Source organism: Pseudorasbora parva, chromosome 23 (genome assembly GCF_024679245.1).
Source record: "Pseudorasbora parva isolate DD20220531a chromosome 23, ASM2467924v1, whole genome shotgun sequence".
In the NCBI taxonomy this organism is placed as follows: Eukaryota; Metazoa; Chordata; class Actinopteri; order Cypriniformes; family Gobionidae; genus Pseudorasbora; species Pseudorasbora parva.
The window spans coordinates 2590990-2607825 of NC_090194.1; the positions used below are offsets into that span (position 1 = coordinate 2590990).

Sequence of the window (16836 nt, forward strand, 5' to 3'; positions counted from 1 at the left end):
CTGTATATCATTGGCCTAGTGGTTTTTGGATATTTTACTGCAAAAATCCTACATATTGTACCTTTAACAGTATAGTATAATTCAGTGCCCGATTGATTTATCGGTCTGCCGATATGAGTCTGTCACAGATATATCGGCATCGGCGTATATGCCGCAGATATGCTACAGATATGAATGCGCGCCCACGTGTTTCACAGCGTGCGACGTTTCACACTAAATTATTGAGTCTTAAGTGAACGTAAACATGAAATATGCCAGTCACCGTTTTCGGTCAATTTGCCAAGTTTCATGGCCCACAGAATATCTGAACATGCTTTTTATCAAAAGAAAGAACAGACACTTTGTTTTAAATCTTGCTTTATGCATTCTTTTTTTTGTCAACTCTTGAATGTGGGTACGTTTCATGAAAAAGCAACATTTTGAGAAAAAAAGCTGAGAAAGCTAACTTGCATATAGATGGGATTCAAAACACAGATGGGTTAGATCGAGTCCATCAACACCCCAAAGATTCACAGTCCTGTAGCTAGTCCTGGGTCGACATTTCATTCAATAACTTAAGGCAGTTTTGATTTATGTGCCATTAAATGTTGATGATCGTGTTATTTTTCATATGCATCGGCCCATAAGAGATCGCTCGTTCCTGCCTCTTCTTCTCCTGTGTTTTGATCAGGAGATTCTGGAGATGTTTAATAGCGCCCCCTACAGCATAACAGTGAAAACATAGAAAAATCACTTCATGGCAGGGAATCGTTTTCTAAATAAAACACTTTTGACTGAATAACTTTAATATGGGTTTATCTCTATTTAAACACTGAGATATGAAAAGGAAGATTATGATATTTGACATTTGATTACTATTTTTGTACCTAAAAAAAATCTAGTTTAGACCTGCATGTAAAAGCCTGAAAAGCACTGTTTATTTCATTTGTATGTTTGTTCTGTTATTATGTTTATACTCTATTCTATATACAGTACCAGTCAAAAGTTTGAACATACCAATGGGAGAGTGTGTCCAGACTTTTGACTGGTATTGTACTATTATATACACATAAAGAAAATTGGCCGATCTGACTTTTTTTTAACTCATTAAGATCGTTATTGGTATCGGCCAGCAAAAACCAATATCAGTCGGGCTCTAGTATTATTTCCTTCAGATGAGACACTTCAGATGTGCACTGTTCACCATGATGGTTTTGAAATTTGAATTGCTTATTATTGCTTATTGCTTATTATTAAAATCGCTTCAAAAATGGAAAATCAAGTTCAGTGCAACGTGTGTTCTCTTATATCAGCTACATAAAACGATGATGAGAACATTGATTCTGTGCTTGGGACATGGCTTTTAAAGTTGAGACTTGTAATCAGGCTCTCAAAAATGAAATCAAAATTTGAATTTAGATTTATCGGCCAATATATCGGTTATCGGCTTTCAAATGTAAAGAATTATTGGTTATCGTATCGGCCAAAATGTTAACGGAGCATCCCTAAGAACAGTTCATTGTTGCCCGATCAGTTTTTATCCACAAAAGGATTCACCTTATTGTTGTCTCTTTCCACAGAAGAAAGAGCGGGAGTGTATGCAGCTACATATCGGGATTCTGAGGTGTGAGTTGGAGAGACAGAGGAAGGCGCTGGCGAGAGAAATGGACTTGATGCAGAAAGAGAGAGCACAGCTTGTAAAGAAAGGTAACCGAATTCACCAAACTATTCATCTGAGGAGAGATCTGTCCCTCTTAGGTCAAAAAACATCACCATATGTATTCAAAATATGTTCTTTCTTCCTCGATTCTGTGGGTCACATCCCAACACATCTGCGATCTCTTCCAGAACTGAACGTGTTGTGAAACTCTTCATCTTGTTTTTCACTGATGTAATTTCATGCATGTTCCAGTTCTTCGGGGGACCGTATAGAGTCCCATCTGCTAAAATGTATTTCCAGATCTAAGACGGCGGCTCCTCATTTTCATGTAAAGATATTTCCGTGCTTTGAACTGAGCAAGGCAGTTGTTTCACGTCTAACAAGTCTCAAGTCATATTCCTGTCCTTACTTAAAGTGAAAAAGTTGCAAACAAAAAACTAAAATTGCAGCCAAGAACATAGTTGATGTAGTGAGGCATTCGATTGTTACTTGATATCTGCACCTTCTGTCCAAAAAACACCTGATGTATAAAAACTAGTCCTGTAGGGGTGTAATGATACATCGTTATATCAAGATATCGCAATATAAAAATGCAACGCATGTATCATTGATGTAAACTAAATGAGTTGTTTTATCCAAGGCTCAGCTTACTGTATTTATAATGTATAATTCACACAAAAATGTAAATTCTGTCATGTCGTTTCGTTTAACTTCCAAACACAAATGAAGATATTTTATGAAACCTGTGTGATTTCTGTCCCTCCATTTTAAAGTCCATTCCTTTAAAACTTAAAGGTGCCCTAGAACGAAAAATTTACTTAACCTTGCCATAGTAAAATAATAAGAGTTCAGTACATGGACATCACTTACTGTGAGTCTCAAACACCATTGTCTCCTACTTCTGATGTAAATCTCGTAAATCAAAAACTCAACAGAAAATAAAGTGCTTCTCAACATAAACCCAACCGTGATGTAAGCGTTGGGGATCATTTATGTACATGCCCCCAACATTTGCATCTGTCCAAACAAGCCGAATCTACTGATGATAGACAAGACACTCGAAGATCGCAAAAACGGCTCTCATGACACACGGTTGAGGTTTATTATAATCGGATGCCACAACAAATCGCTCGTTTGTTCGGCCCATTTCAAGCAAGCTTCACTCAGCGTCTTAAACTGAAGAAAGGGGCCACTATATTCCTGCAAGCAGTAAGTCATGTATGCCCTTATTGACTGTTTAAACAATTTCTGATTAAATTGAAAGTTTCTTAGAGAGACCGCATTGTCTAGATGACGCAAGATGATTACAGTAACAATCGGAAACACCAACTACCATACAAAACTAAATAGTGTGTCTAATGACAAAGGGTAATATTATCTTGTATTGCAAAATACAACCGTAGATACTTTGGTTACAGATCGTTCACGCGATCCTTCTAGCAAACATCACCTTTTCCACCATATAAGTTAAAACGATAGTCAATGGTGATTGATATAATGCAGCTTACTTGTTTATTGGTGTTTTCAGATCATCCGCGCGAGAGAGAGAGAGAGCTCACATGGTTGCCAGATTAGACATGTTTAGGTAAAAAACGGAGTGTATACGGGTTTCTTTTCACAGAAAAGCTCTGTTTGGGGGATTTAATTACTGAAATCTGGCAACCGGACAAGGTCTTTCTCACGCGAATGATCTGTAAACACCAAATAAACAAGTAAGCTGTATTTTATCGATTGCCATTTGAGATGTTTTGCTAAGTTTCATTTAGTCGGTGTTGTTCTGTCAGAGCGGTCAGGACTCACGAGCCGCTTCACTGAACTGCTGTGAGCTGTGAGCTGCTGAAATAAGCCAATCAGAGCAGAGCTCAACATTAATATTCATGACTCTTCCAAATAAGGCAAACGCAGAGCATTACATCCTAGGGACAATTTATAGGGTTATAAATGGACCTGTAAAACTGTATCTGGACAATTTTTTCCCCTTAAATAAGCCACATACCCTTTATGTAGATATCAGAGAACAATGTAACATATTGTTTCAAATCATTCTAGGGCACCTTTAAAAGATCAAAAAAATGTAAAAAAGGCATCGTAAAAAAAACCCTAATTAAGGGGTTTAATACAAATCCAAGTCTTCTGAAGAGACAACGCTCATACTTCAGTAAACACAGACGTTCATATGCTTGCATGACGTGCGGATAAAACATGAGAGAGAATAAATTTTTGGATGAGCTAAACACTTACAGTTTGGGAATGGTTATTTTTCACGCTTCCATGCGATTAAAACTGCGACTAATCATCTGAAACGCACATGAGGAACTATGTTATTTACCCTTTAAAGTTCTTACGATTTTAATTTGAGTCGTGCCGCCCAATCAAACAACCATTTTTTTCATTACCATGATATCCCTGATTTGAGCAGTTTGTCACATTTTGTCCTTTAAATTCAGTTACTATAATAATAGCAAATCCTCTTGTAGGAAAAGCGCACTTCTGGAGTTTTGTCCTGTCAGGACCACCAGCGGCCCTGTTTGTTGTGATTTAGTGGTCTCATTATTCTCTTATGTTACTCTACATGGCTTCCGTCAAAGATCCAGACTGTGCAGGCGGACATTGAACATTCAGAGTTTATCCAAAGCTTAAGTTCCTCGCCGCCCCATTCCTCACAGCCTCCTGCCATTCATGTTTGATTTCTGAGTCCTGCTCTTTTTATTTGCCGAATGTTGTGCATGGGCGGGAGGAGCGACGAGGTGAGTTTGATTGATGTGGCGGCTGGTGTTTGGCTAGAGGGTTGGGCTGCATACTGTGGGTTCATAAAGAATACATATACGCACGCTTGCACAACTGTCATGATTAAGTGGCCTGGCACTTGCCATCCCATAATGCATTGTGTTCGTGACCTCCTAGTGTGTGGAAACAAACAACGGATTTGGGGTTCAGGGAAAGGTCTGTTGTAGATGGATGACGTCTGCCCAACAGCCTCTGCCAAGAGGAGCCTGTCCTGACTGGAGCCCAAAGGAGCGGCCCATTCACAGTCAGGACTCTAAAGAGCCGAAGAGAACATGAAGTGAGAGGAACGGCTGATGATGGCACCGCTTGACCTCCATTCATTCATTCATTGATTTATGGGACCTTTCTTTCTTTCTTTCTTTCTTTCTTTCTTTCTTTCTTTCTTTCTTTCTTTCTTTCTTTCTTTCTTTCTTTCTTTCTTTCTTTCTTTCTTTCTTTCTTTCTTTCTTTCTTTCTTTCTTTCTTTCTTTCTTTCTTTCTTTCTTTCTTTCTTTCTTTCTTTCTTTCTTTCAAACAAAATAGTGGTCACACCAGATACTGGCTGGTTTATCCCCAATGCACTGCACATTTTAGGCCTCATGTGCACTGCATGGTTTTCTGATTTTTACCTCTCATGTGGCACAGATTGAATTCACACAAAATTATCAAGTCATGTCGAGTATCATCGTAAACATAGTCGGTTATGTCTTAAGTGAACGTAAACATGAAATATGCCAGTCACCGCCAGCGTTTTTGGTCATTTTCCCAAGTTTCATAGCACACAGAATATCTTGTTGTATGAATATCTGAACATGCTTTTTATCAAAAGAAAGAACAGACACTTTGTTTTAATTCGTGCTTCATGCATTCTTTTTTTTAATCAACACTTGAATGTGGGTACGTTTCATGAAAAAGCAACATTTTGCGAAAATTGCAACTAAGGGTTCACACTTGTAGTTCGGTTCGTTTGGTCCGGACCAAAAAACAAAAACAAAACATATAGTCCTGGTCCGCTTAGCGTTCACACTGGCATTTTTAACAGCGAACCTAAAGTTACCGAACCAAAGGCACAGGGAGACGCTCACAACCTGATTGGTCGGCTTATATGACGCAGGAGCTGCTTACCGAACATTCAGAACAATGCTGTGTGCGGATTAAACGCCATCATTTTATGCGTGTACATATGGCATTATTTTTACCCGCTGAGAACTCATAAAGAGCTCATGAAATGATCAAAACATTCAAAACAGCAGCAGGATTTCCTCCGTTGTGCAGAAAAGAGACGGCCGTTCTGTCGTCTGTACCGACTAATGGGCAGCACGGGTCCTTTCATGAGAAGAACCAGGTTTGCTTTTTGTGTGTTTTTTCTAGCATTTTCGAAACATGCTCGTCGGACCAAATATTGATGAGGCACTTCCTCGTTGCTCTACGTTTGCCCTCTAACGTTAACGTTACTCATTTTGGATACACCGATCTTTCCGCGTCTTCAAATCAGCTGACTATGCGTCTCATCTTGTGACATCACGTCCGTTTTTTGGTCCGTTTACATGTCTTTGGTCCGTGTTGCGTTCATATATCAGTCGAACCGCACCAGAGTTGGTTTGGAAGCGTGACCCATGTTTTTAGCGCTCTCGGTCCGCTTGTTTGGTGCGCACCGGGGTTCGGATGGCAGCGTTCACATATGTTCAAATGAACACAAATCGCACCAGGGTTCGTTTTAATCCAACCAAACATGACAAGTGTGAACGCACCCTAACTTGCAACCCCCTTAACCCCCGGGACCCCCAATAGATTGAAACTGCACATTTTAGGGCTCATTTGCACTGCATGGTTCAAGTGACCCAATTCCGATTATTCCCTCTCAGATCGAATTCTATCCTCAGATCGGATTCAGTCCTCACTCATGTGGTAATAAATTCGATATGATTAGGATACGTGGATTTGCGTCTGCCATCTAAGCGGTCACGTCTTGGGCTGTTTCGTCAATGTATAGTGTAAATGTAAATATCGGATACGGGTCGCTTTTAAAAGGTGATGTAATCGAGTCGTCAAGAAAATTGGATATAGTCAACAATTTGGAATAAATGCAGCCCTAGAGTGGCCTATTATTGTGTCCAGCCAAAGGCACACCTGTGCAATATTCGGCTGTCTAATCAGCATCATACGTCACACCTATAAGGCGGATGGATTATCTCGGCAAAGGAGAAGTGCTCACTAACACAGATTTGTGAGCAATATCTGAGTGAAATAGGCCTTTTGCGTACATAGAAAAAGTCTTAGCCATAGAAAAATGGGGGCAAAAACAAAACTGTTGCGTTTATTACTTTGTTTGTGAAGAAAAGAGAAGAAAAAAGCGTCTCTTCTGGGAGAGATATGAGAAAAACATGTCATGAAAAAACATCATGTCCCTCTCAGTTAATTCCTACCTTTCCCATTCCCGCTAACAAATCCCCCACACCTAAACTTCACTGAAACACTAATGGTCCTTTAAGCTATTGTCAGTCAGCGCTTGTTTGCTGTGATACTAACCGGGCCAGCACTCCGTGAAACAGCACAAAAGCCTCCTTCCAAAACTACCGTAGTTTATCCCACTTACAAAGGGAGATTGCCAGAAATTGCAGAAAATGACTTAAGTGTAACCACGTCTCATCTCTGTTTAATGTACAAAGCTGCCCCCGCCGGTTCTGGTCACTGAGCGCTTCCTCGTTTCCATTGAAGCACAGAATAAAGCTCCGCAGGGTCAAGCCTCCTGTCACCGTTTCCCTCGCTCTAATTTCTCGTCACGTCCATGCACATGTTGTAAATTATGCTCATAAAAGCGTTTTGACGTTGTTATGATCGGTAGTTGCGCTCTGGACCGTGGGCCTGTAAACGTCAGATGTGGAGGCACTCCACAAACCAAGAGGAAAATGGAAAGTGCTGAAGAAAAACAGTGAGAGGACACTTTTACTGGTCATTAGGACACGAAACACCTGCTGGCTTCACCATGTTTCCTCTCATTTCACCATGTTTCCTCACCAATGTCTCAATATCATTGGCGGGATGATAAAAAGCCTTGTCAATTAATAATTTCATTAGTAATTTTCATTACTAAGATTAACCGTGTCGGTGGAGCATGTGAATATTGTGTCACTGAATTTTCCTTACAATGAAAGTCAAACACGGTTTCCATCCACCTATTTGTGACCCTGGACCACAAAACCAGTCATAAGGGTCGATTTGCTTTGAAATTGAGATTTATAAATCATCTGGAAGCTGAATAAATAAGCTTCCCATTGATGTGTGGTTTGTTAGTATTTGAAAATCTGGAATCTGAGTGTGCAAAAAAATCTAAATATTGAGAAAATCGCCTTTTAAAGTGTCACAAATGAAGTCCTTAGCAATGCATATTACTACTAATAATACATTGTTTTAATATTTACAGTAGGAAATTGATAACATATCTTAATGTAGCATGATTTTAATACCCTAATGATTTTTGACACACAAGAAAAAATCAATAATTTTGACCCATGCAATGTATTGTTGGCTATTGCCACAAATGTACCCGTGAGACGGGTGACTGCTTTTGTGCTCCAGGGTCACACATATCAAATACACTGGCGCATCTGTTCCCCCATCTGTGTGTGTGTGTGTGTGTGTATTCACCCATAGGCGTCTGGTCTAAACCAGGTGTGTTCAGGAGCATTGTTGGAGAGTTGCTATTGTGAGAAACTGAAAACCTGACCATTGACCAACACACACCTGTTCTAAAGTCAATAGTGCAGTATTTCTGTGTTATTTAAAGGGTACCCCCCCCCCCCCCCCCGTAATAATTTTTGCACGACACGTCTGCAACAATATGAAGTATGGAGGAGATTCAAGCTGTGCTGCGTTTGCTGGTTATGTATTGGTTTACTAAAGAGGTAATGAAAACGGCGGATAAGAGCACTGATACTAAAGCGTATTCTGAAAGATTAGATTATCAGCTATTACGGACATTGACCGTGAGATGGCTGAGACGAACGCGCGCCATCAGACAGAAATAGCAATATTGATATTTACTGAATGCAGAACGAACCTCGCAAAAGACTTTTAAAATGCTGGTTGAAATAAAATACTGCGTGAGCTAAACCAATCATCATGTTCAGCGCCCAAGTCTCGCCCTCGAAAGTTCCTGAACTTTGAAAAAGTACTACCTCCTGAGCAGGGCCGTTTGGAGGGGGAAATATTCACCCGGAACTTCATTTAGACCCTGCGGTCAAAACACACCGAGTACCAGCCCAAAGTCCCTAGTTCCTGGGGGAAGTTCCTGCGGTGGAAACGTGGCTAAATGTCCTCTTCACAGGTTCCACAGCAGATATGAGGGTCAGTAAATGATGAGTAAGGGATAATGTCCACCCAGCCGGTTGTTATCACAGAATAAACCCCGACAGAGTGATACGGACCCCGACGCGAAGCGGAGCGTCACTCTGAAGGGGTTTATTCTGTGATAACAACCGGCTGGGTCGACATTATCCCGCTTATTACACGGCTACTAGTTTCAAATAAATAATTATTAGACACAAAATATTGTCTCGAGATTAAATATTTATTAGCTCTTACGCAAAGCTTTCGCGAAGAAAAACAGTTCCAACCTGCTTTAAGCCTTTATCTATTGCTGCTAAATGTTGAGAATGAATGCTGAAAGGGTTAGTTCACCCAAAAATGAAACCAAGCCTATGATTTACTCACCCTCAAGTCATTATAGGTGTATATGACATTCTTCTGTCAGACAAATACAATCAGAGTTATATTTAAAAAGTCCAGGCTAACGTTAATCCCAGCAGTAGTTGTGTTTGAAGTCCATAAAAAATGCAGCTGTCCGTCAAATAACGCGCTCCACACGACTCCGATGGGTTAATAGAGCCTTCTGATTCCAATCGATGCGTTTGTGTCAGAAAAATATCTATATTTAAAACGTTATAAAGGAAACCCGCCTTGAAGTCTTCCATTGTAACCCACGGCTGTTTCAGCCACAAAATGGCGCCAGCGTTAAGCACAGAAGTAGTCCCGGTCAAGATAACTCGCAGTACCCGGATGAGCGGTGTTATCTGGGAATAACATACTGCTGGAAAGCGCGATTGACCAATCAGAATCAAGTATTTCACAGAGCCGTGTAATAACAGGATTTATATCCCTTTAAAGGGGATAGTTCACTTTAAAATGAAGTTTTTTCACACCTGTATGAATTTCTTTCTTCTGCTGAAAACAAGGGAAGATATTTTGAAGAATATCAGTAACCAAACAGTTAACTGGAGCCACTGACTTCTGTAGTATTTTTTTTCCTACTATTGAAGTCAATGGCTCCAGGTAACTGTTTGGTTACTGACATTCTTCAAAATATCTTCCCTTGTGTTCAGCTGAGGAAAGACATTCATACAGGTTTGAAACTACTTTAGGGTGAGTAAAGGATGACAGAATTTTCATTTTAAAGTGAACTACCCCTTTAACCTCTGCTATTGTTTCTCCCGAGCAAACGCACATGACTTCCTGCCAGTAGTCTTTAGTAAAGGTGTGGGCGGCGACGAGGAGGCCTTAACCTGCTGCTGACAACTCTGATGCTCGAGAGAGATATTACTAAAGCAGAGCGCGTCATAGGGGATCGCTTAAAGAGAACAAAAGCATTTAGACCTTCAGTCTTTTTCTCTGCCTCTGGCTCTCTTTCTCTCCGTCTCATCCTAATGAGAGGTTCAAGGCTTTGCATATGGGACCGCTTTGCTCCAGCGACAATGATCTCTCTTCCAATTTCCCTGGTTCACACCTCCCATGTCTTCAGAAAGACAGCACCAGGGTCCAGGATGTCCCGCCAGGCATTGCTTTAGGACAGAGAGATCCCACAGAGCTGTAAAAGAGAAGAGAATGTGAGGCGTATTATAAAGCAGACACTCTCTGTTTTCACAAGTGCGGGCCAGAACAAAGGAGGGTTGCCTTTTTTTAATCAGACAGTCTGCTTTGATTTTCTCTCTTTCCACTCTCATCTTCCCTCATCTTCTCATTTTATGTAAGTGAAGTGGAAAAGAACAGACAAGAATCAACTCTTTAAAGGAATAGTTCACACAAAAATGAAAATTGTCATCGTTTACTCTTCCTTATGGCCTTCCGAACCACTATGACTTTCTTCTGTGGAACAAAACATATTTATGGTATTTAAAAAGAAAATCTTGATGCAGGTCTCTCTCTCTCTCTCTCTCTCTCTCTCTCTCTCTCTCTCTCTCTCTCTCTCTCTCTCTCTCTCTCTCTCTCTCTCTCTCTCTCTCTCTCTCTCTCTCTCTCTCTCTCTCTCTCTCTCTCTCTCTCTCTCTCTCTCTCTCTCTCTCTCTCTCTCTCTCTCTCTCTCTCTCTCTCTCTCTCTCTCTCTCTCTCTCTCTCTTAAAAAAACAACCTATGAATGCTAGTGTATGTATATTCATGGACTGTATATGATTTGATCTTATTGGACCTAGGTCACACCACACCACCTTCTATCCTCCTTTTGATCCATCTATGGAAAGAATGTATAATCTCCTCCTCATTTCTCACTCATTGATCGCTCTTGCTTTCTGTCCCGTTCTCTGTTTTCCCTCTTCTGTGGATATTGTGTCTGAAATAATGCACACACACACACAACCACACACACACACACACACACACACACACACACACACACACACACACACACACACACACACACACACATACACACACACACACACACACTTGTTTTTCTGACATATGGGGACTCTCCATAGGCGTAATGGTTTTTATACCGTACAAACTGTATTTTCTATCCCCTTACACTGCCCCTGCCCCTAAACCTACCCATCACACACACACACACACACACACACACACACACACACACACACACATCACAGGAAACATTCTGCATTTTTACTTTCTAAAAAAACTCATCCTATATGATTTATAAGCATTTTGAAAAGTGGGGACATGGGTAATGTCCTCATATTTCACCCTCTCCTGTAATATCTATGTCATACCCATCTCATTTTACACATTTGTGTCTTTATATGTCACAAAACATGCCCCCCCCCCCCCCCCCCCCACACACACACACATTCCTCGCTGATGCTTTGATGGCATGGTGGTGGTGTGGTCATGCAGGCTGGATTATAAAATGTCTTTTGAACACCATCAGCAAAACCCTCAGATCCAGTAAATCTGGGCAGTGTGTATCTCTTTCCAGAAATCAGAAGGAGATTTACTGTTCTGTTTCCTTTGAATGTACACAAACATTCTGGAGCTCTGCGCAGAGCCGCAATATTATTTTGTACATTTGAAATGTAGGGGTTTTAATATGCATTATTTGTTTGGAGCTCTGTTTCAGGGTGTGTTTAAACTTCAGGCACTTTTATGTTTATTAGAACTAATAGATTATTATTTTTCATTATATGTAGGTCACATAATTTATTTTTAACTTTCTACCAGACCCAGACATTCAATCTTTAACTATGGAAAATTAATGAAAATATACATTTTAAATGTAATGTTTCAAATAACTGTGACACATTTGCAAAATTTGGATTTTTCAAAATATACCTCATTTATGGAATTATTTCCAACGCCGCTAGCAATTTTACTTCCAATAATGTTTAATCCAAATTTACTATACTTAGTTACATGGGCGTCGGAAGCAAATAAAAAGTGGGTGGGTCAGTAGCGGCTTAGGCAAAATATGATAGGTGGGGAAATTGTTTTGCGGGGGGGTCTGTCAAAAAATGATTTCATAGATGTGATTTCCTGCATTATGGTGCGTTTGAGGCCATATCCCTTTCTTATACCAAAAAAGACCTCAAACCAGTCAATACCAATAGTCTAATAATAAAAAGGCTATATTCATTTAACTGCCATAGAAATCAACAGTTTCACAGATAATGAACAAGTTGCATGTTTTTTATGCTCCGTGTCCAGACAGAAAATGTGCCGTTTACTAAACGATTGATTGGGCCAGACAAAATGACAGAAATCACTGGATTATTTACTGTGGCTGTAGAGTAGGGGTAAGAGACGCATGGCATCAAGTTTTGAGGCAAATCGATCATAGGTTCGAATCCGCCTTTTGCCACACTCGCTCTACTCCCTTTCCCCATCACATATCAGAACGGAAAGGTATTTATTTTCAATAAAAGAGAGAAAATATTAGAAAAGGGGAAATAAAGCGTCTAAAGTGTTTAATAATAAAGTTTCTTAATAAGTTTCTCGGTTAAGGGGTAGTCGAGGTAAACAGACATGTGCTGAATTAGAGACGATAAAAGTGAGTGGGTCCAATATCAGTGGTCTTAAAAAGTGGGTGGGTCTTGTCCCACACACACACAATGGTTCCGACGCCCGTGCTTAGTTAATGTACCATGGTTGAGATAAAATAAAAAATACTCGTGTATAGAATATTTTCAGCGATGATTAAAAAGCGTAGAAAAAACAGTCACTCGTGTGTTTGTGTGTGTGTGTGTGTGTGTGTGTGTGAGCGCCGTATGCTGGAATGTGACTCCCTCATCACCGGGTGTTGATAGCGCAAGTGAGACCTGGACAGCACACATTGTGTTTAAACTAAAATCATTAAATCAACATTCGAGAGCAAGACGCGAAAGAGAACTCGCACATGCTGTGTGTGTGTGTGTGTGTGTGTGTGCGCGCACATGGGAAGCTCATCGGATATTGAGTTCTTTTTTAAGTCTCGCGCTTGAACGGACAAATTCACACAATAATTATGTCAACATGCTCTTCTTGGTGATTAATCCTACGAACATAGTAGATAATGTCTTAGGTAAAATCTAAACCGTCGGTGATGTGTAACAGTGTGTACTGGATCCGTGCATTATGTCTTAAAGGGACAGAAGTCTTTTCCTGCTCTCTGATAATATTAATCAAACAACAAATGACAGAAATCACGCACTGCTCTTGACTAAATAGCTTTTGTAACTTTAATAATGAATAAACTTTATTTAGTATATGCAGTGAAGATTATAATATGCAGTGTTATTTTATATTTGATTACTTTATTTAATTTCTGTACGTGGAAAACCTGAAAAGCACAGTTTATTTAATATGCATGTTTGCTCTATTGTATGTATTTGTACTGTTTCTTGTAGATTGATTATTTGTTCTTATTTTGCTTATTTTTATTTGACAAATGCCCTAATGTCCCGTACTGAAACCGTGACCCTAAAACCCTGATACAAACTGAACCGTGAGTAATTTTGAACCGGTCCACCTCGAGTTTCAGTGAGACTTTCATTCATAAAAAGATGCCATTACAACCAATATCTAAAATCTAAATCGATTGAATCCATTGACAGCACTAATATTACTATTTGATTAAAGTTCACAAGGTCAAGGTGCTCATAGTTGGCAAGTATTTCAGATCACGAGATCAGGATTTCGTCATTTAAAGCCTGTCAGACGTTTTGTAATCTAAGCGTGTCTTATCCTGCTCCCGGGAATCGTTATCCAAATTTCATGTTGGGAGTGTTTTTGATTATATGGTCTCGTCTTTTTATTATAATTCTGAGCAGTTATATTTATGTAAAAAACCCCTACAAGCATTTTTTGAATCCCAATTAGTTTTATGTTGCCTGTAGAGGAAATGTTTTTATAATGATGAAAGACTCAATTTAATAGACTGCCATTAGAATCCGACACTCCTACCCACCTGTACAAACACACACGACTCTACCTGTTCTTTCTTTTCTTCTTCCACCTGTGTGTTGTTCTCCGCAGAGGAGGCGTCGTCTACCAAGCACCAGGGTCTGGAGTCTGAGCGCGCGTCTCTGACGGAGCTGCAGAAGGAATGCACTGCCAAAAGGTGAGCGATTGTCAACCTGCAATTATCCATCCCTCGCGTTTCTCCTTTTCATCCCTCGTTCTCTACCCTGGAGTCCAGTGGTCTCACATCTGTCAGACATTACCGGGGCGCTGCTTCATTCTGTGGGTTTTTCCGAGCGCTTTGGGAGATTATACGGCCATGCTGGATGCGTTTGTGTTTTCCCACCCGCTCAAATTGCATCGTGTGACAATAAGCAGATTATGTTGTGCCAACCCTAATGGGTCTGACACGACCCAAAAGGTCACGCACAGTGGGCTGACCTCTGACATAAAGCATTGGCATGTCTGGTGGTGTTCATCAGCCTGTTTGAAGCACCGTTGTCAGTACCATTGCTATTATTTTTGTATTTTTTGCCTCCTTTTTTATAGATTGCAACATTCAATGCACTGTAAAAAATTATACGTTCAATAAGTTATAACAACATATGTTTTTACATTGTTTTAACTCATCAAAATAAGCAATGTAAACTTGTTTTTATTAGTTATACAAGATGTAACTCATTTTTTAAAGTCTAACATAATTTAAGTTGAAATAACTTAAACATCTAAGGGTGCTTTCACACCTACCTTGTTTGGTCCGGATTTTAGGACTTTTCAGTTTGGTACGAACCAAAATTACAGGTGTGAAACCTCCCTCGGACCATGGTCCGGACCAAACAGACGAAATTTGGTCCGACGAAAAGAGGTAGTCTCGGTCCGGACCAAACAGAACAAAGGTTCAGTTCGTTTCTTGTGTGAGAGCATTTTCTGTATAGTTCGGACTTTCAGACCATTTACAGGAAGTTCTGGTGTAGGATTAGTGAAAAAACAGATTAAACTCACAGCACATGTGAGCAGCAGTGATGGAGCGCGCAGCATTTTATCCAGAACCGCTTGTGTACTCATGTCAGCTCGCGTGAACAGCGTGCTCTGCTTGACTATATGAGTTTCGGTTTATTTATGAGACCGCTCCAGTTCATGTGCAACGCAAATGATCACTCCGTCACGGGATGTTATATTATTTATTTAAGCTTATTTATTAAATTCAGGCAAACGATGAAACATTTATTAAAATTAAGATACAAAATAAAGCTTTCTACAAAACAAATCTTAATGAAGTGGTCAAAATTATTTCTGACTCGATGTCTTTGACATATATTGCACATCTGTGCACGTTTCATAATCAATATAGCCTAGATGAAATTTAAAAATAACATTATAATATTTAAACATAACTATACAATAAAATACATTGTTTGGCTAAAAAGCCTATCTTCTAGGAGCTTTTCCTTTCATGTCGGCGCCGATAAAATGTTTGCACAACGAGGACGTTCATTTGGTGGATTTGCCTCGAGTATAGTTGGTGCTGCAGAGAGTAATGCCATAATATTAACAGTATTGGCAACGATGCGTCTGTTCATTCATTCTTGTCATAGTTAGCCGCTGAATTGACAACACACTGACGTCAGACGCACGTCCGCTAACAAACCAATCAATGTTAAGATGCAGCACACATAGATGATGACGACAGGACGCCAGTACGTCATGTAAAGTTCTTTGGTGCGCTAACATAACTGCAATGTGAAAGCAAACCAAAAAGAACCAAATGTCCAAACACAAACTTTGGTTCGGACCTTGGTGCGGACTTTCAGGTGTGAAAACGCCCTAAGTCGATTGTACTGCAAAAGTTCAAAATGTGCCTTTTTTTTTTACAGTGTAGGATTATAAAATGATATAATCAAGTTAATATATTATTTATATATTCATAAATACAGTGGCATAACTTTGTTTTAAAAAGTGGGTGGGACATAAATTGCGTATCATATGCACGCGAAAAACTGCGTACTATATACACGCCAAAGCTCATGAGGGGCGCTTATACGTCAAAATGAGCTTTGGCGTGCATATGGTAGGCAGTTTTTCGCGTGCATATGCACTATATGGCGTATTAAGGGGGGTTGCATTGCTGAAACAATGTTATATCAGATGTAAAATATGTACAATAACAATTGCAGAAAAATGTGTGTTAAGATGTCCGGAAATCAATTAAATGGTTCATTTATTGATATAGATCTCGTTTAATTATTGCATCTAAATACAATATAGTGTTGTGCCAAGATTTTTCACATGAATAAAGGCATATAGATTTGCACACTTTGCTTACAATCCCTGGTCTAGTCTGTTAAACTTGTCAGAAATTCTCGTTTCTAATCTGCCCTCGTAGCCTATTTTTTCTTTTATCAAAACCGAATATCATCAGTGGTTGTACATCAAGAGCAGGGACAGTTTTTGTGCATTTTGTTTTGTGATCTGACCGGAACAAATAGAAAGTCTCTGCAACGGCGATAAGCGTTAGATTAAAGCGCTCGTCTGTGTGAAGACTGCATGAGCCGCGAGAGAAATCTGCGGCACTGATAACAGCGGCAACGAGCGATCGCCTCTTATTTAACAAACGAACAAAATGATAGTGCCTACTCTTCTAGTTAAGCAGAGATGTTTTGTTTGTATTAGTTAGGTTCATCCGTGAAGCAAGATGTTTTAAAAAAAGTGGTGGGGACATCGTCCCACCCGCATATTACACCAATGCATAAATACCATCATTTGACCAGATG

The 16836-nt window shown here is 39.8% G+C and overlaps 1 protein-coding gene across 2 annotated transcripts in view; it reads left to right on the forward strand.

Moving 5' to 3' along the window:
• uvrag (UV radiation resistance associated gene) overlaps positions 1-16836 on the forward strand; it is a 182155-nt gene that overhangs the window by 60912 nt on the left and 104407 nt on the right. For both annotated transcript variants that reach the window (XM_067433356.1, XM_067433357.1), the window contains exons 8-9: positions 1560-1686; positions 14141-14225. In XM_067433356.1, coding sequence (XP_067289457.1) covers positions 1560-1686; positions 14141-14225 — 212 coding nt within the window. The remainder of the gene's footprint in view (positions 1-1559; positions 1687-14140; positions 14226-16836) is intronic.